This window comes from Synchiropus splendidus, chromosome 15 (genome assembly GCF_027744825.2).
Source record: "Synchiropus splendidus isolate RoL2022-P1 chromosome 15, RoL_Sspl_1.0, whole genome shotgun sequence".
Classification (NCBI taxonomy): Eukaryota; Metazoa; Chordata; class Actinopteri; order Syngnathiformes; family Callionymidae; genus Synchiropus; species Synchiropus splendidus.
The window spans coordinates 9,989,327-10,007,586 of record NC_071348.1 but is presented as its reverse complement, the minus strand read 5'-3'; the positions used below and the strand labels follow the sequence as shown (position 1 = coordinate 10,007,586).

Here is an 18,260-nt window from a genome sequence, read left to right as displayed (position 1 = left end):
AGCTTAGCAGAAGTCGCTGTGGATTTGATGTCTGTGGCTGATCGTGATCTTGGATTCAGTCTTGAAAGCTCCGCTGGTTCATCGTGAGCCAGAGTTTGAAGGTTTTAAGAAGCTAGCTGCTGTGATGCTTCCGCATCATACTGATGTCTGGTTTGTTTACAGGTGGGCGTCGCCGGCGTGAGCCCGATGAGGCGGAGCTACTAAAGATCAGCAGACGACTGGTTGAAGATGCCGTCAATCGAGCCGTGCAACAGTACAAACAGGAAACACTCCAGAACGGGGGCGGACCTAATGCAACATCCGCAACAAAGCCCCCCGGAACCACGGACGAAACAAAGACTACGCTTAACAACACCAGTGATAACAGGAAGTGACATCACCCGATCGGAATGCAGGGACTGAATCACCAGCCGAGCCGGTGGAGTTTGTCCGCCGGGCCCGGCAGGGAACGCCTGAACCAGCCAACCAGTCAGCTGTTGAGCTAGCGCCGCGTGCTAGACATGCTAGCTCCCGGCCCACGCTAGTCAACTAGATCACATTGCTGGACGACCGTCCAAGCCGGCCGACAAGCCCGAGTGGCCGAAGACACTCCCTGACACGGGGACGTAATGGCACACGTCGCTCACTGCCCTTTTCCAAAATGTCTTTTGTAACATTTATTCATCGTCCGTTCGTCTCCACCGGGGCGTGAAGTCGTCTTATTTTGACTGGTTGGATTCTTCAGTGGTGGTTCGACGCGTCGGTTTTAGTGGCTTTTGACATGATATCTGTGTGTTCCACGTGTTTTATTTACAAGCTCCTAAACTTGTTTCCTGTCGAGGCAGCAGCGAGACAATCGTGTGATGGAGCTGAAGTTTCTCTGCTCACCAAATTCTATTGTTAATGCTCATGATTTGCCACATGATTTTTGATGATGTCACATGACACTAAAAGAATCTTTGGCTCTTGTTTGTTTTTTAAAGTCAGATTTTTTTTTTTCGCTCGAAAGCATTATTCTGTATCATGGAGTGGGTCATGACTGTGGGTCATGACTAGGTTTTCACTCACACTACATTATGTTCAGCACAGTTATCGTGGCTTCAGAGGACATGGCGGAGCCTGAGAAAGCATCCTGAGTTGGATCGCGCTCCTCAAACTCAATAGCGTTTGTTTCCCTTGCTGCCTCCCTCTCAAACACCGCGGAACTGAGTTTTTGGTTCCCAGCTGCGAACAAATTGATTTCCGTGTTCATGAAGTGGCGGCAGCGTGCGCGCCCCATGCGGCGAGTCGATGGTGTGAACACGTCCGAGCTGGCAAATGTAATTCATCCCTGTGAAATGGACTCCGCTTCCCCCCCCCCCGCAGTGGATCCACCCGACCCTCAGCGAGGAGCCGAATTCTGTCTTAAAGGATTTTCCTTCTCTTCCTTTTTACCGTCACCAGATCCTTAATCTATGCCTAATCCCCTTTAATACACACACCCTGTTGGTTTATATGGGTTTCTACGTGCGTGTGTGCACAAGGGGAGCTCATGTGCGTCTCTTTTGTTTGTCTCTCCATGTCGACCGTGTCCTGTGTGCCGTGCCGTGGGTCTTGTTTTGCCATATTAGAACAATAAAACAGGATATGAGATTCAAAACCAATATCCTTCAGTAGTGACTTCATTTGATGGAGTGGTTGTGTAGCTAGACATCTCTTCCTTGAATCTAAGAGAAGCCCTGCCCCTGGAAAAGCCTTTTAACTCTGATTTGGTCCCTTTATACTCAACCTCAAACCTCGTTGCAGCGTCTCCTATATCAGCTGCTGTGGCTCCTCAAAACTGTATGTACCTTGTCACTGAGGTTTACTTGTCAGTCCTAGTTTGATTGACCTGCCATTGTGCAGGTAAAGATGTTTAAACCATGTTGAAACTCCTCTTTAAAATACAAAATGTCCCCTCCTTCACTTCACCTTGAAACAAAAACATTTATTTCTGCATTTTCCCGAGTAAATATTGACAAATATTTAAGGAAAAAAAATGAAATGACCTTGAGTTTAGCACAGTGCAAGTCGAACCTCTAAATTGTGGACGCTCCAGGTCAGTCACTTTCTGAAATGTTGACTTTACTTCTGAAGCTTCTTCTGACTGGATGTTTTCTTTTCAACTTCAAAAGTTGCCGATCAAAGTGTGACGTCAGTAGCTGTGACACACGATTGTCTGGGTCAAACAAAGTCTGCAAATGTCAAATCCATTTGTTAAAAGCAGGAGGCTTCAATCGGGCCGTTTGAGACACTGCAACATCGATGATTCGTGTTCTTGTTTCTGATGGAGTTTGTGACGCCTTTAAAAGGCCAGCGGCCAGCTTCCTGTTAGGAGGTGAGTAGCGTGTGGCCGGAAAGGACGAGGCAAAAAACAGAAACATTTTGTAGCCTCAGGTTTTACTCTTAATGCGCTGTGTTGTTTGGTTTTTGACCTGAGTTGATGCGACGCTCACTTGTATTAAAATTGCCTGCAAAGCTCAAAACCTTGTGATTCGATGGCGGAATAAACCGAACAGTTTGGCAGTTAGCAATATCCTCCTTTTCAGAGCTCAGTAGGGGGCGCTCTTGGTATAAAAATGATGTGAGGGTTCTTTGAAACGGTCGTTCAAATCAAGATTTTAGAGCAGGGAGCGCCATCTAGTGGCCTCTGAAAATGAGGACACTGTTTCGTGAAATAAACACGTGTCACTACAAGCCGATTATTAAAGTGAAAAACTGAGCATCAGTTAGCGACAAGACTATTGAAGAAAAAAAGACAACGCGACAAAACATCACAAAGTAACATATGACGTGTTAAACAGTTCTTCATTGTTGGCCCAGATGGCCGCCGTTTGTCCAGCTGAATAAGTGACTCACCACTGGAATGGACCTCAAACGTCATGAGTTAGAAGCAACACTTTAGCTAGGAGGTCACGAGATTCATTCATAAGCTAATGACAAGCTTATTCACTCTTAACATTCAGTCATTACGGTGTTAGAGCAGTGATTCTTAACCATAGGGCCGAGGCCCATGGTTCGCCCGTGAGTTGTAACACATTAGCCACATATGGTGGCAGTAGTGAGTCACTGAATTGACTTGACAGCTGCAAATCTGTGATAGTATGCTATGTACTATGTAGAAGTTCTTGAAAAGAAAAAAAACAATATAAAAAGTGATGGCGCCCCCAACAGTAAAATCTGTTCATGAAAGCACCTGTTGGAAGAGGTTTTACTTTCATTTACACTTCACTTATCTTCTTTAGAGTTTCATGAAAAAGAAAGCCTTTGTGGATATTTACGTTGACATTTTACAACATTTATTTTATTCAGCATTGTATTCTTGACGTACAGTTTTTTTCAACAGTTTGAGTGAAGTGTATTTTTTGTCCTTTTTACTTTTAGTAAATCTGATGAACATGACATGCACCTGGTTCTGCTGCTGGTTGGACTTTTCGATGACAACAAAACGAAGACTAGATGAGGAACTTTTGTAGCTCAATAGGTGGAAGCGTGGTGCGGCAGGGGTCGCACGACACAACTCATCTACCAGGCGGCGTGTGTGTGTGTGTGGTCATGAGTCAGTGTGTGTGACAGTGTGTTCACACTTCAGCTTGACGTGTCGCACGTAGCGCCGTAAACACATACGTTGATGTGTTGCTCAATACTGTCGTAGCACAAATGACACCGGAGAATATCAGCGCTTTTGTTTCCCTCCTTCATATGAAGAGAATCATCGTGTTCCTGCAGGGGGAGAAAAAAAACATCGTGGCAGCGTAGTTTTCCACTTAAATACGGAAGAGGATTAGGGCCAGTGAAGAAAAAAAAATTATTGGCACCATTCTGACTTTATAGTCAGTCAGAATTCTGACTTTTTTTCTCTCAAAATTATGACTTTATAGTGAGAATTCTGACTTTTTTCTCAGAATTCTGACTTTTTTCTCAAAATTATGACTTTATAGTGAGAATTCTGACTTTTTTCTCAGAATTCTGACTTTTCTTCTCAAAATTATGAATGATAAAGTGAGAATTCTCACCTTAAAGTCAGAATTCTGCCTTTTTTTTTTCTTCACTGGCCCTAATCCTCTTCCGTACTTTTAAACATTTTAAAACACCAAGGACCTAGTTTCAATATGTAACAAAATAAACTTTCTTTTCTCTGCCATCGTTCATTGCCTATTAATACTTCCATTAACAAGATGTCAAAGGGTTTAGAAAGTTAGATGAGCAGTGATGAGTCATGTGCGTATTGACCTGGTGTGTCGATTCTGTGCTCGCTCTCTGAAGGAAAACCATATCTGTGCTTTCTCACACGGCCGCCCACTACAACAGATTCCATGTTGCATTCACAGTTTTCTACTTTGCCTCTCGGATCGATTGCTCCACGGTCAGGAGAGAAACAATGCTGGCAAAAAAATAAAAATTAAAAAAATCGTCATATTTTAGTCCAATAATACTTTAATATTTATCGCAGTGACTCGGTTGTATTTGATGTTTTATTAAGTCAAAATGTCTGATTTATGCACGTTTTCATCGTAGCGGCTCACGTGACCGGATATTGCTTTCGTCCCAATGAAAACCAACAGGGAGGATGTTTACAACGTTAGTTCATGCAAACACCTGTGAAATCGAATCACTTTGGACTTAGTCTGGTTTGCTGATGTCAGTTGGTCTTTTCTGTAGTGATTCTGTTTGAAATAGAGCCCAAAGATGTGACTGAAGCAGACGTATACACACTCGTTCGCAGACATCGATGAAAGTGAGGTAGAGAAATAGCTTCACGTGGGAGAGGTTTCCTCCTCCAGCAGAGTCTGGCTGAGTGAAGGAGAAAGACTTCTGGTCTCCAAGAGTCCCGGAGGAGCGTCTGTGGGACGATTGAAGGGCGGGAGATTAGAGCTCCTGGAGTGGCGTGTCTGCCACGTTGTTTCCAGCTTCTGCTCACAGCGCCACCAGGAGCCATGAAGGAAGCATCTCAGCATGTTTTCATGATCATAGTTGGCCTAGTTTCGTCTATTAAGTCCAGATCTGACCTTATTTCTGGAAGAGTGCAGTTGCAGCTTCACAAACAAAAACAAAACAGACAGCAGACTATCATCTTCACCTTCCGCCAATCGAGCAGCCATCTTTAAAACACTGCTCAGACAGTACAAATCAAAACAGCCGCCTGAAAGCAGCCGGTCACTATGGCAACCATTGATCAGAATGTGGACTGCACTGTGGGTTTGTGCTCACAAACCTTTCCCTTCATAGTTAGCTCAGCAGTGAACAGTCTCACGGAATATTTCTTTCTCTCTGTCAATAACTTTTCGGTTACACTTTTTTTTTTTCCTTTCTGTCCCAGACTTAACCACCACCAATTTTGTCACCAGTTGGATTTGAAGGAACCACAGAGTCTGACCCACATATTGGAGTCAGATCATGTGGTGACTCCAGCACAAGAAAGAACTGATGGCCTGCAGCCCACTGTGAACTCCTCTCTTGAGGTTGAGAGTTCAAGTCCCACCTGCTCTTATATTTATTCAATTGTTTAAGCAGAAAAATAGGAAGAAAAAAGCATGGACACATATCTCCTGGTGTGGCTGTACAGCTGGGATACATGCATGTGAAGCTGGTTCATGGATGTTGCAGGTGACTGGTTTGATTCCAAATTGAGTTTTTATCTCATCGAGCTGAATGTTCAGCATAAATGTGGCAGCGGTCGAGTGGTTAAAGCGAAAGTCCCTGTTCATGTTGCGTGAAAGTCTCCTAAGAGAGAGTTCAGATCCCACTCTTCCACCAAAGGGAACATGAACTTCAAACTATCAGAATGTGTTAAATGAGTTGCGTAAAGTCTTGGGGCTGAGTGAGGATGGTGGTGGCAAAAACAAAGGTGGTGGTGCTTGATCCCAAAGAGGTTGTGGTCAAAGCGCTAAAATAGCTCTTCTTTTTTATGGTATTTTGAGCTAATTTCCTTGCAAAATAATGACATGTCTCCCACTTTTCTTTTGGTGAGTCCCACCTCTCAGACTCACTCTGCCGTCATCCACCACAACAACAACAACCTTAAACTCACATTCCCTTCAGTGGGATTCGAACTCATACTCAGACCAGAGGTTTTCACTCTTAAGCAGGGACTTTTGCAAACACTGATTTTCAGAGCTGTGCGCATAGAGCGCCATCTAGTGGGCTCTGAAAATGATTGTGATGACTGGATGCTGGAGATAAGTAGGTGGCGCTCTAGTTTAAAAACGCTCTGAGGTGTTTGCAATGGTTGACTGCCATCTAGTGGCCACTGAAAGTGAGGGCACTGTTTCATGAGAGGCTCATGGCAAGTCCTGTTATAGCTGGGACTGAACCCGTGGACTCTGTGGAATATGGTGGATGAAAATAACAACTCCTTTAAAAAGATGACAAATCTTTTTAATTAGAGAATAAAACATAGAAAAGAAAAGTACTAAACAAGTGAGTCACGCAGCAACGCTCAGAGGCGTCTTCATGGCCACCAGCCTGAGGGCGACACATGAGCAAGAGATTCTGAAGAGGTTTTAGCTTTGTGTTGTGGTGATGTGAGCGGAGGAAGGCGACGCGGCGGCGCTCGTGGTGGACACGGCGACAGGCGCCAGCGAGGCAGAGGCGGTGGACTGCGGGGTGGAAGAGGCGCCGGTGGGTGTGGAGATGTTGGAGGCGGCCGACGAGGTCTCTGTCAGGCTGCTGTGTGTGATGAAGCGCAGGCGGAGCTTCATGGCCGGCCGCAGCGTCATGATGATCTTCTCCACCTTGGCACAGATCAGACGTTAGTCACCTCTGTAGATCTTCCAATAGAGGCTCTCCTTCATCTCTCGTCTTAAAAAAATGACTTAAACGTCCTTCACTTTCCCCCTCATGGCTGGCACTGACATCGCCAGCGTTCCTTGGCTTCTGCTCACAGACCTTCTAAACTTCCCCCGAGTCATCATTGTTCTGCTGATAAAAGCTTCACAACTTTGAAGAGTTTGAGGTCACAGTCTCACAATCTTTCTTCTTCCTTTAAACGTCTATCATTTAACTTCTTAACTTCGTAAAGTATTTTTTATCATTATTAGTTTACTTTTTCTCACTGTAGTTCTGTTTTATTCGCCAAGTGGCACTTCGCCCTCTGGTGGTATATATATATATATATATATATACACACATATCACAAGGTCACGGTTTACCTGCTCCTTCACGCTGTCGCCGGTGTACATGTATTTGATGTGGTAGAGGAAGTCACAGATTGGATCCATGAAGCTCAGGTGGCTGCTGTGTTGGTCCACCGCCTGCAACATCTCGTAGAAGGCCACCCCGATCTGAAACACGCACAAACCACGTGGTAAGAATCTGTTCGATGGAAGAGTTCAGGCAGGAAGCAAGACCTCACCTCCAGCATGCAGCGCGTCCGCTCCTGCTGGAAGCGCTGCAGGAAGGGCCCCACCAAGTGGTACACGTACAGCAACTGGAACTCAGTCTTCACTATGGGCTTCAGCGTCTCGGACAGGAACCTGAACACACAGGGCGGTGACACACGGCGCTGCCTTCAAGGGAGTCAGTGGACCACATGCTCACTTGGGAATCAAAGATAGCTGCCCGATGGACGAGTGGTGCCAGACGGCGTGCGCTAACGCTAGCACGTAGCTGCAGTTCATTTCGCTGTAGCTCTGGTGGCAGGCGGTGAAGTCCAGCAGGGCGAAAGGATTGCCGGCCCACTCCGACTCCGAGGTCAGCACTGGAGAGCTGAGCACGGACACGATGCGGTCGTGGAGCACGATCCAGTAGGGCTCCTGGGGGGGGAGGCCTATTAGGACCAGTCAAAGCCGACAGCTGAGTGTGGGCTGCCACTTACAGGCAGCGCTGTGATCACCAGGCCGATGGCATTCATCCAGGCGGTGATGTTCTCTCTGGGAACCAGAGGTTGGCTAGGACGACAAGGACACCACCATGAGATGGAGCATGCAGAAACAGCGGCGCTTCTCAGGCGGCTCCTCCGTCGCTCACCTCTTCAGCACGACGTTGAGCAGAGCGTTGCCCACGTCCTTCCCCGGCACGGCTAAGGCCATCAGCTCCACGCAGGTGACGTGCAGCGCGTGGGCCGCGGGGTTGGGGAACTCATTGAAGCGCCAGTCGCAGTTGGGAAAGGGACCTGGCGACTTCCCCGCCATGGGTGAGGCAGAGTTAAGGAGCCAGGGCAGGTGACGCCGAGTCAACAACTTCACACCACAATGTTGTGCATCTAAAAGAGGATATTGTCCACCAGGCGACCAATCAGCTTGCAGTAGTAAATGTCCTCTGGGATCCACACGTTGTCCTCCCTGGCGTTCATGCCGAACTTCAGGTAGGTCTCACTCAGGCACCAGCCGGGGGTCCTGTTGTCCTGTCAGAAGGAAGTGGTGAAAACACGTTTGGAACATGGGAATACTGAACATATTTGAACATGGGAAGGCATCTTACCTTCAGAGAGGACATGATGGCATGGACCAGCTTCCTCTTCAAGTTGGTTCTGTCCCGCAGGTGTCGCTCGTAATAATGGAGCGTGTTGTACAGGTAGGTGACCGGACGGTCTGAAGACACAAGTCAGACTGAGATCAACGATACAGCAGAGGGCAGCAGAGAAGGCCAGGCCAGATCCCCATCAACAGGTTTATCGGTTTTTATCGTGAATTAACCTTGTTTTGCTGCGCGCCATTTTGTTTACATTTTCGCACACAACTCCAAAAGCTTTTGCCATAGAGACACGATTCAAAAGCCTTCTTCTCAGACCTAGATGCCAGAATTCCTGAGATATTCCAGGTTTTGTGACCAATTTTTCCCATTGAAAATGAATGGGAAGAGGTTCACACCTTCAGAAATTTGCCTCTACTTCAATGGCTTGCAGCTCCCCCAAACTTTGGCCTAGAAACTCAGCGAAAAGCTCAAAATGCAGTCAAATTCGTCCTCTGTACCCCTAAAAAAAGATCAGAGCCAAATGGTATCGTTTGCCCACAAAACGGCCTCAAAGGAAGAATCTGAGATTTGGCAAAAATTGAAATGTTTGAGTGGGCAATCAAGCTGGTTAGAGTGGAGCAGAGCAGTCGAACTCTGGTCATGTTCGAGTTTCTAAACTGCGATCGTTAGTTAACTTACTTACACAAGCTGTTTATTCAGAAACAGCAGTGTCTAGTTACCATTTGATTTCACTCCATTTACTCATTTGAATTTTGCATGCGCGAACACACTCACGATCGAAGGGAAAACTACTTACCTCATAAACACATTTCATGTTTGAAAAAACAGTCCAACATCTAACTAACTAACTTTACCATGAAACTTGTAGAGGCCTCCCAGATGATCCAGCAGCGTCTCCAGAGACTTGGAGACCGGGATGAGCTCCAGGAAGCGGTGGATGACGATATCAAAGACGGGCAGGAAGCGCAGGCACACGTTGCCGAAGTAGATTGGCAGGTACTGATGCTGGAGGTGCATGGGTGGGTTGACCTGGTCGGCGAGGCCCTCGAAGTACAGCTTCTCTGGATATTTCTGAGGCAGAAACAGAGAGTGAGTGACACGCAGGGACAGATGGACAAGTCCTGCGGCTGCACCTTGTGGTAGCTCATGTGCTTGTTGTGCCAGTCGCTCTGCAGCCAGTGCTCAGGAGTGTTCTCCTTGACAAAGTCGTTGACTCTGTTCCTGAAGTCATTTGGCTTCAGCAGGAGCAGCTGGATGATGAAGTAGCAGACTTGGGCTTCGTTGCCTTCGTGGCTTCTCATGGCCTGGATGGGAGACGGCGATAGGTTCAGGAGGGGTTTGCCACAGAGAGCCGAGACCTACTGCTCACCAGGCACAGGATGAGCCTGTCCAGAGTCACGATGTTGTACTTCCAAACCATGTCGTTGAGGATTTCGATGCACTTGTTCAGCTGCTGCCCGCCAGGGGACGTTGAGAACTCGTAGACGAGAAAGTCTGCAAACGTGCGCACGTGAGCCACAAGAGCTCGAGCGCCGATTCGCTCGAGGACTCTGGAACAGACGAAAGACATCACCTGCTGAAATCTGCTCACACGCCATAAAGCCAAGCTTCAAATCTCAGGCATATTGAGCTGCAGCGGACGCGTCACCTCACCTGAATCCTATCTGGTTAATATGGTCAGTTTCCAGCAGCATCTTCCAAAGCAGACAGAGGAAGAGCGGCGGCGAGCCCTGCATGGAGAAGTGGGTGATGATGTCATTCTCGTTGGCCATAGACTTCCACTTCCTGTACTCCTCCTCCACGTTCTTCTTCAGGTTGAAGCGAGACTCTTGAGGGACGTTGTTCTGCTTGAAGAAAGCCTGAAGAGCAGGAGACCTGATGTTAAAGAGGATGATTTAAAGAAGGCGTCATTTGCTACAAAGCGACCTGGAGGGGAGCAGGGAAGCAGGAGAGGGTGTGAGACGCCCAGTTGTGAGGCGTGAAGTTCATGATGGCGAGCAGGATCTCTTTACACCAGGTTCCGTGGATGGAATCGGATCCTGTGAAGAAGTCTGTGAAGATAGCGGGGGTCAGGTTTGTGGATCAGTAGCCCTCATAGAAGAGAGCCAGACGGAGAGTGGAAGATACCGGTGACGTGCGTGGCTCTGGCTAGAGTCAGGATCAGGGCTCGGTTGAGCTCCTCAGACTCTGCTGACAGAACGGTCTTGGGGTCGTTGAGGAAGCGGGTGAACTGAGGCTGCACCTCTGAACTTCCCAGCGCTGTGATCAAGCGCAACGCTGTGCTTTCCACACTACAGAGACAGAACATATAGGTCACCTCAAGGTGTCAGTAGAGAGCATCTTGGGAAAAAGCACAAGCATATTTTTGGGCTGCAAAGTAGGAGGAAATGCAGATGTAAAGGGGCTCACCAAAGATGCAGCTGGTTCTGGTTGGTCTGGGGAAGACCAGCGAGGCTGTGCAGATGACTCAGCAACTGGACTCTGTAGTGTGGCTGGATGTGGTGCATCCTGTAGCTGAACATCTCCAGCAGAGTATGAAGGATCCCCCAGGCGTGCGACTTGAAGACGTTGGGGAGCAGTTGGCCTGAAGACGGTGGAGAGACACCGCTGAAAACCCACCAATGCAACTGTAAAAGCCTCTGCTAACTCACTGATGAATCCTTTAATCCCCAACGACTCGATCTCCATGTAGACCAGCAGCCGGCTGTAGGTCTCCACCAGCGCCGGAGCCAGAGCCAGGCTGGACTTGGCGCTCGCCAGCTTGATAACCTTGGTGGCGATGCTGTGGATCAGGCTGGACGGACGTGAAGAGCAGCGTTACTCAGTGGACTTGGATTTCAGATCCATCTCTGTGTACCTCATCTTTGCATGGACAGTGACTGAATCCAGCAGGTTCATGGGCAGCGGGGTGACGGACCCCGAGGCGAAACAGTTTGTGCCTGGCAGGTTGATCTTCATAGATCCGTTACCGTAGATGGCCTCCACCAAGGCGCCCATGGGCAGGGTGAAGTACTCGGAGTTGGTGCTGTAGGCGTTACAAAGGAGGGCGATCTTGTAGTCGGTCATGCCCAGGGTCTTTATACGCAACGACTGCTGGAGAAATCTAAGACGAGAGAAAGTGTTGGATTAGAAGAAAAAAAATTGAAATTATGGGGGAAAACATCATGAAAAATGTTCCTTCATAGTGAAAAGCACAGAAACACTAAAATGTGAGGACACAATTCAAAGACTTAAGAAATAACTGCTGAAATGCAACGTACTCGTGGTGCAGCTTGAGAGAATGTGGAATTGGAATCTGCAGTTTGGAGTTGTCGTTTTGAGCTTTGCGGTTCAGATGGATCCAGATGCAGGTCATTGCAAAGGAGTGTGTGGACTGGGGTTTGTTAATGTCCGGGACCGGAATGCACTGCAGCAGAAAGGAACACATGAGCGCCTGCCGTCTTCATTCAGACCAACTGATTTCATGCTGGTTTCGCCTCCTACAAGCCAAATATTTGTGTTTGCGCTAAGGCTGAACGTGACGGCACACTGGTGTCAAACGAAACTTCATAACTGTCCAAGTGAAATACCTCCTTTTCTGGATAAAGCAGGTCAAACAGCTTCATGACCGGCAGAAAGTCAGCCAGCGCATTCTTCTGAATGCTTCCTGATATGAACTGCAGCAGGACCCACATCAGGTGATCTCTGCCTTTGATAAGACCGCGACCTGCAAGCTGAAGAGAAGACGGAGTTGAGAAACAACACCTAACGAAAGAGCTCTCATAATGTGGAGATGTTAAATTGGTTTGACAGTCTACAGGGCAACAACTATACACACATGCAAAGTGCAACTCATAATAGCAGAACGTGACATTATGTCACCAACAGCAGCTTGGCGACGAGTTTAACTTGACAGAACATTCACCAGCTTCTTAATAGCTCCGATTTCCCACGATGGAGTCGGATTGTCTCAACTTCTTTTGTTAAGTCCAGTGTTGACCACACATTTATCTGTTATTCTGTTAAACAGTTTAACAGTATTAAGGCTGCAAATTGAGGCACTTGAGAGTTTCAGAAATATTGCTAACAAAAGCCATTTAGATTCCTGTTCACTTTGACATGCGTTTAAAAGATCGTGTCATTAGGAAAGTGTTTTTTTTAACCTAACAAAATATCATTTACTGAGACTGATTCATAGCCCACCATTCAACACCAAAAAAAAAAAAAGCATCTACCTTCTGGTGCAATGACAGCACCATGTGTGGGAAGCTTGCAAACTGGAATAAGACAAAGAAGATGAGTTGCGAGGACAGATGTTGCCACAGCAGCTGGCTGGTTCCTCCGACGTCTGCGTCAAAGTGCTCCTCGGTCTCGGATCGCTCCATGGCGTACACCACCAGGTCCACCAGCTGCTCCTCAAGCACCGGGCAGCGCTGCTTTTGCTAGGAGGGTAATGATGATGAACACATGGGGGGAGAAAGACACAGGGAAAAGAACAAATTGAAAACAGGTGTAAATAATCGAGAACATGTTAAATAAACAGGGAACTCAGAAGAGAGAGGAGACGGACAGCAGCAGGAGATGAAGGGAGACAGGTTCTGATCATTTCCCAGACAGAATCCAAAAAGAAACCATTTTCCCCATTCTGTTTGTCATTTATCAGTATTGTGATGACTTACTATAGTTCTCAAAATAAAAAGAGTGGAGGTAAAGATGATTATTAAAATTTAATTTTCTGTTTACAACCTGTAGAAAAAAAAACAAAAACAGAAATATACATTGGTCAAGCTGCTGAGGGACATCACTGGCAACCGGAGGACGAAGTTCCCTCCCCTTGCTTTTGAGTGAGGCACAGGTCCCTTTTTGGTACTGAATCCAGTGGAGGACATTTTACTTGTAAATACACAACATTTCAATGACGTTTAGAATGGGAAAACAGTCCGTTCAAATACGCAATTGGTTGTTTCTGCAATCTGTGTTGGACCGGTCCGACCGCTGTTAAAGAGTAACAGCGCAGAACTGCACAGCGAAGTAGCATCAAACAAGAGAAGCACACACAAACATGCACAACAGCAGGGTGAAGACGCACACACATGCCAGTGAAGAGAAAGGAGGGGAGAAAGACTGAGAAGAACAGAGGAGGAAGGGAGCCTGGATTGCTTCTGTCATCGTGTTGTTGTTCACTCAAAACCAAAACTAGACCAACAGCTTTGGTGCAGAACCATTGCAGCCAACCAGTACAGGTGGTCCTTCATGAAGTGATTCAGACTTGAATATTATTAATTTCATATGTCTTCTGACCACACCCAGACAACACATTGGTGGTTTGTTGATACAAAGGTCATCCAATTACAAAGTTCACTCATCCAGTCAGGGAACAGCCGACTTGGCAAAAAACCCTCCCCTTAGATCCTGGGAAAACACCATGCTGATGAATCAGTAATCGACCCACTGGCATTTCCTTGTACTGGAAGCACAGTCCTGCACGATCATCTTCTAAGCAACTGAGCTACTCTCGAGTTAGGCGGCCTCATATTTACTACCTTTCATGCCAAGCTGGTCAATGTGTGTGGAGTCAGACTGACTATTCTCCACCTGACTATAACTCCACCTAAGGGAAGTATAAAAAGAGTCAGAACATGAAAAGAAGCAACTTGTTCGGCACAAATTTCACGCCGACTGAAAGAACTGTATCATTTCCATCCTTGATCTGCAGCAGTTCGGCTGAGGTCTAGACATCAGGAAGCAGCAGCAGCAGCAGCAGGAGATCGGACACAAGAGGACCCGGCTCACAACAGGCACGGACCACACTACATCCACACATGCAGTGCAACAGGACTTGAAATGTCAACAGCAGGGTTTACAGTTATTAACAGCTGAAGCAACCTTAGAGTGAAAGAAACATTTGAGGATGAGAAAAAAAATAGTAAAATTATTCATTCAGAACTATAGTCGACTATCAAATTCATAGTTGTTTATACTGTCGTCACCTAATGACGTTACGATCGCTCATCTATCTGTTTTGCTGTGAAGAACGCAGCTCGTGTGTGGTGCTGCTGCTCTGCAGTGGTCAGAACTAAAGTGACCAAAAGAACAACTGAAGAGAGTCAACCATTAGAGGGCGACGCTCGCTAGCATGCCACAATCCAAACTGGATCAGTAAGCAATAGAAAAAGGCGGGCTTGTTGAGCTAAGTATAGCCTCCCTTTGGAGCATGAGTCAAACTTTGGTCTTATCAGGACGCACCTTCACTTAGCAATTCTTTTCAAAACAAGCCTGTGTTTGCTCCCAGCATGCAACAATGAAGCTCTCAGCCCATTTAGCGGCACCATACTTGCATCAAAGTTGACAGCCACTGACCACTGCAGGACTAAATGAAATAAAGGTGATGTATTTAGCCAAGTAAAGCTCATGTTTTCAGCTTCTCAAAAGCCCTGCTGCATCGATCTCAAGCTCTGTGCAGTTTCGCAACCTCAAGTACGTTTTGTCCAGTTTCCCATGTCTCAGACGGTCGTGATAAGCGTGCCTATATGGTCTAAAAGCGTCCAGTGGGCTGGTTAGTTGGCAGGTCAGTTGACCGGGGAGACGAACAACGACATACCTGAGCAATGTTCAGAGTCTAGAGAGTGCATGTCAAAGAGACAAACACAACACACAACCAGAGGACAAAAGAAGGAGGAGAGAGAGAAACAAGGGGGCATAAAACAGAGAGAGGGAGAGAGAAAGAGGTAACTAAGGGAGCTAGGTCTTTCACTGTCCGTTCAGCACAGTTAATGACAGACATTACACGTTTGTTAGGAAATATAATATGAAGGAGATCTTTCTTTTGAGTTACTGAACGCTAAATGTGCTGCAGAAACTGACTGAACAGAGCTCACTAACATCATCCAAGAGCTTTTGCTCTGTTCTGTAAATAGCTTCAAGGTGGAAGGGTCAAAGGTGCATAAAGCAGGAACAGGGCATAGTCAAAGAAAGGGACTAACTACTGTGAGTAAAGTGTAAAAAAATAAATAAAAATAGACACAGCTAAAAGAAGGAAGTTAACAAGAAGGATTATTTCAAGACAGCAAGCAAAGTGCTAATCTAGTTACTGATTGTTATAGTGAGACGAGACAGAGAGAAGTGGATGCAGGAGGAAAAGAGAGATGCACCTGCTTGTTGAGTCCGAGCATGTTGCACACCATCTCTCTGGAGTACGGCTGCTCCAGCACGTATCGTAGCAAGCCTGTCTGCGGCTCGAAAAGGTCCTAAAATCATGAATAATTATTAGATTTCAGAGTGTAATAAGAAAGGCTGGCCGGGAATAGTAGCTCAACAAGCATGTCCAGAAGTAATAACATTAGTATAAATGTATAATACACACTTAAACACACAGAAACCTTACCTTGTCAAATGGCAGCATGCCTTTCAAAGGGAAGCGAAGAGTGGTGGGGTCCAACTTCCAGGAGTTACATATGGCCCCGCTGTTATTCACTACCGGTAACAGACTGCATCGTCCTGAATTCAGAACAAGTCAGTTATGATCTATTAGCCTGATACATTGTTTAGCATTTCAGTGTTCAGTGTTACCACAAATTGAGTTAATCCTGGCCGTGGGTCTGAAGCTGTCAACAAAATCTGAGATCAAGCTACCCAGGAGCTATAAACAAGAGTAGAAAGAGAGCATTACTTTTGTGTTACAGCAATAATATATATATATATATATATATATATATATATATATATATATATATATATATATATATATAAATGTATAAATAAACATATAACATATATAAATAAACAATGTCTTGTTCACCATGTTACTCACCCAGTGAGACAACTGTCCCTCTGGATAAAGTTTTCTGATCTCTGTAACAGCCAAGTAAGCCGGCATGAGACAGGCATTTCTGTCCAACATGTACTCCACTACCTGAAACCCATAGAGATGGAAAGTTACGCATATTGATGAGGGAAACCGTGAACACTCAAACCCATCTTCCATGTTACACGAGTTGCTTTCGAGTCCTGCAGGAACACTTGAAGAGGATATAAAGACATTAAAATCATCACTTGAAGTTTGATTTGAATAACAGAGGACAAACAAAAACAATTTACTGAGCACTTACTGCGTGGAGTTATAAATCTAAAAGAGCACAAATATAAAAGGATGGTCAACTCATTACCTCTCTTGCTGCTAGCAGCTGTTGGACAATAGCTGAGCTGACTGTGACCGGAACTGTCTGAATTTTGTCCAGCACAGATTTCAATAAGTCACGAACACCCTGGCACACAAATATGGCTTTGTCAGAATTATTGAACAACACACAAGTACATTATTCAAATTCAAACGGTAGTCACTGAGCACTCATTTTGCTGTGGAAGACCATGAATGTGGGGGCACTGACCTTGTAGTCAACACCTCCAATGATCTTGCGAATCAGTTTAAAAGTTAAGGCCCACAGTCGAGTCCTCTCCCACTCCAAATAGTCAGAGTTAATTAGTGAAACACAAACCATCCTAAGCACAAGCAAATACACAAAAAAACAGAATATATTAATTACTTTTTTATATAAAATGAACCAGGAAAAACAGTAGCCTTTAGACATCCATCTGCTGACTCAACGGTGACGTCAGTTCTGTGTCTACCTGGGAGTCAACAAGCTCATCTCCACTGCCATGGCCAGACAGTCATACAAAAAGGAGATTCTTTTGGGGCTGTGCTGGCTGTGTGTGAAGCGAACTATCCACTGCACACACTGCTCATGGGATTCCTGCACAACGACAATAAAATTGATCAGTAAGATCTGAAATGATTTTGGTTTAAATGGGTCAGGTTGAAGTAACTATTACAACTGTATGTTTTGTGTTTTTACCTTTGGTAGAGTTCCCCAATATTGTCTGAATGCGGCAAGACAACTGATCAGCTTGGTCCTCTCATCCTCTAACGTGTCCATACACATTCTTCCAAAACGAACACAATCATTTCCAGTAATATTAGAACACAGAAAGCAGCAAAAAGAAAAAATGCTGAGCAAAATTATAAGCAACTCACCCAGCAAAGGCCTCCTCGATCATTTCAGTTTTCTGAGAAATCAAAGTACATGAAACAGAGGTTGTTACAATGACTGGACATAATATACAACAATTGCTTTATAAGAAAATGTTATTGTGACTTTGTATGTGTTCCAATGTATTTCTGCGTCTGTCGAGAGCAACACAATGACAGATGGAGACAAGACGTCAATTCATGACTTCAGCATTTTCAAGGCGAAACAAAATGTTAAGGACAAGCCGTGTTATTGCGAAGTATTTGGTCAAGCAAATGTAAATTAGGCAAACGCAAATATTCATGCATAGATATATTCCACTGGTACTGTGATAAGTAATTATAATATTAACACGAGTCAACGCAAAACAATAATACGAAATCTTATAAGCGACTGTCGCTGAATGTGTTGCCCTCCTGTGATTGAATTAGGAAGAAAACGTGTGTTATGATAAAATTAGAATTACCACGACATCTTCAAATATGCTTTGGAGCTGCGTTTCCATTGAAAGCGCCATGGTTGCAGCGAATAGGAACCGGAGACCATCACAGGGCTCCGCAGAGTTTCTGCAGAGGATGCTAACAATAAACACAACGCTAACGGAGAAGCAGCGTCAAGGCTGGCCTGCGCAACCGTTAAAGGAGTCCTGGGAAACAAACACAGGACCAAGTGGTTCCGCGGGATGAACGTTTTACCCTAAACTCTCATGACGTTGGGAAATGTCTTCTGACGAGTTGAAAGAAGAGAAATAACAAAATAATTTAACATCAAATGAGGATTACATCAATTTAGGGAGGAGGACGCAAGGGAAGACGCTTTAAAAAAAAGTCATATCATATG

At 45.6% G+C, this 18,260-nt stretch overlaps 2 protein-coding genes across 4 annotated transcripts in view; one reads left to right on the top strand and one right to left on the bottom strand.

Annotated features, from left to right (window-relative positions):
* LOC128772163 (A-kinase anchor protein 7-like) overlaps positions 1-1,622 on the top strand; it is a 41,166-nt gene extending 39,544 nt beyond the window's left edge. For both annotated transcript variants that reach the window (XM_053888298.1, XM_053888295.1), the window contains exon 10: positions 163-1,622. In XM_053888298.1, coding sequence (XP_053744273.1) covers positions 163-374 — 212 coding nt within the window. In that variant the 3' untranslated portion in view covers positions 375-1,622. The remainder of the gene's footprint in view (positions 1-162) is intronic.
* A 4,731-nt stretch (positions 1,623-6,353) lies between these two features.
* Positions 6,354-18,055, bottom strand: med23 (mediator complex subunit 23). Of its 2 annotated transcripts, XM_053843577.1 has the most exons (31): positions 17,887-18,055; positions 17,426-17,457; positions 17,247-17,334; positions 17,020-17,144; positions 16,779-16,890; positions 16,557-16,655; positions 16,202-16,303; positions 15,961-16,030; positions 15,776-15,888; positions 15,543-15,638; positions 14,993-15,010; positions 12,627-12,833; positions 11,982-12,125; positions 11,673-11,818; positions 11,270-11,515; positions 11,064-11,206; positions 10,822-10,996; positions 10,540-10,703; positions 10,339-10,463; positions 10,066-10,271; positions 9,782-9,962; positions 9,546-9,716; positions 9,267-9,483; positions 8,419-8,528; positions 8,215-8,341; positions 7,966-8,131; positions 7,814-7,886; positions 7,537-7,751; positions 7,352-7,472; positions 7,149-7,280; positions 6,354-6,731 (listed from the first exon to the last, which is right to left on the bottom strand). In XM_053843577.1, the coding sequence occupies exons 1-31, from the start codon at positions 17,935-17,937 to the stop codon at positions 6,501-6,503; spliced, it is 4,206 nt and encodes a 1,401-aa protein (XP_053699552.1). In that variant the 5' UTR covers positions 17,938-18,055; the 3' UTR covers positions 6,354-6,500. The 2 variants fall into 2 exon arrangements, with proteins under 2 accessions (XP_053699552.1, XP_053699553.1); XM_053843578.1 differs by lacking the exon at positions 14,993-15,010.
* Positions 18,056-18,260: the final 205 nt, after the last annotated feature.

What these genes read in the sequence shown, in the direction of transcription:
- med23 (XM_053843577.1), bottom strand. Translation starts at nt 17,937, where the DNA reads ATGGCGCTTTCAATGGAAACGCAGCTCCAAAGCATATTTGAAGATGTC. An exon ending in AGGGACAGTTGTCTCACTGG is followed by an intron (nt 16,031 to 16,201) that starts GTGAGTAACATG and finishes TCTTGTTTATAG; the next exon opens with CTCCTGGGTAGCTTGATCTC. An exon ending in CCATCATGTCCTCTCTGAAG is followed by an intron (nt 8,342 to 8,418) that starts GTAAGATGCCTT and finishes TCCTTCTGACAG; the next exon opens with GACAACAGGACCCCCGGCTG.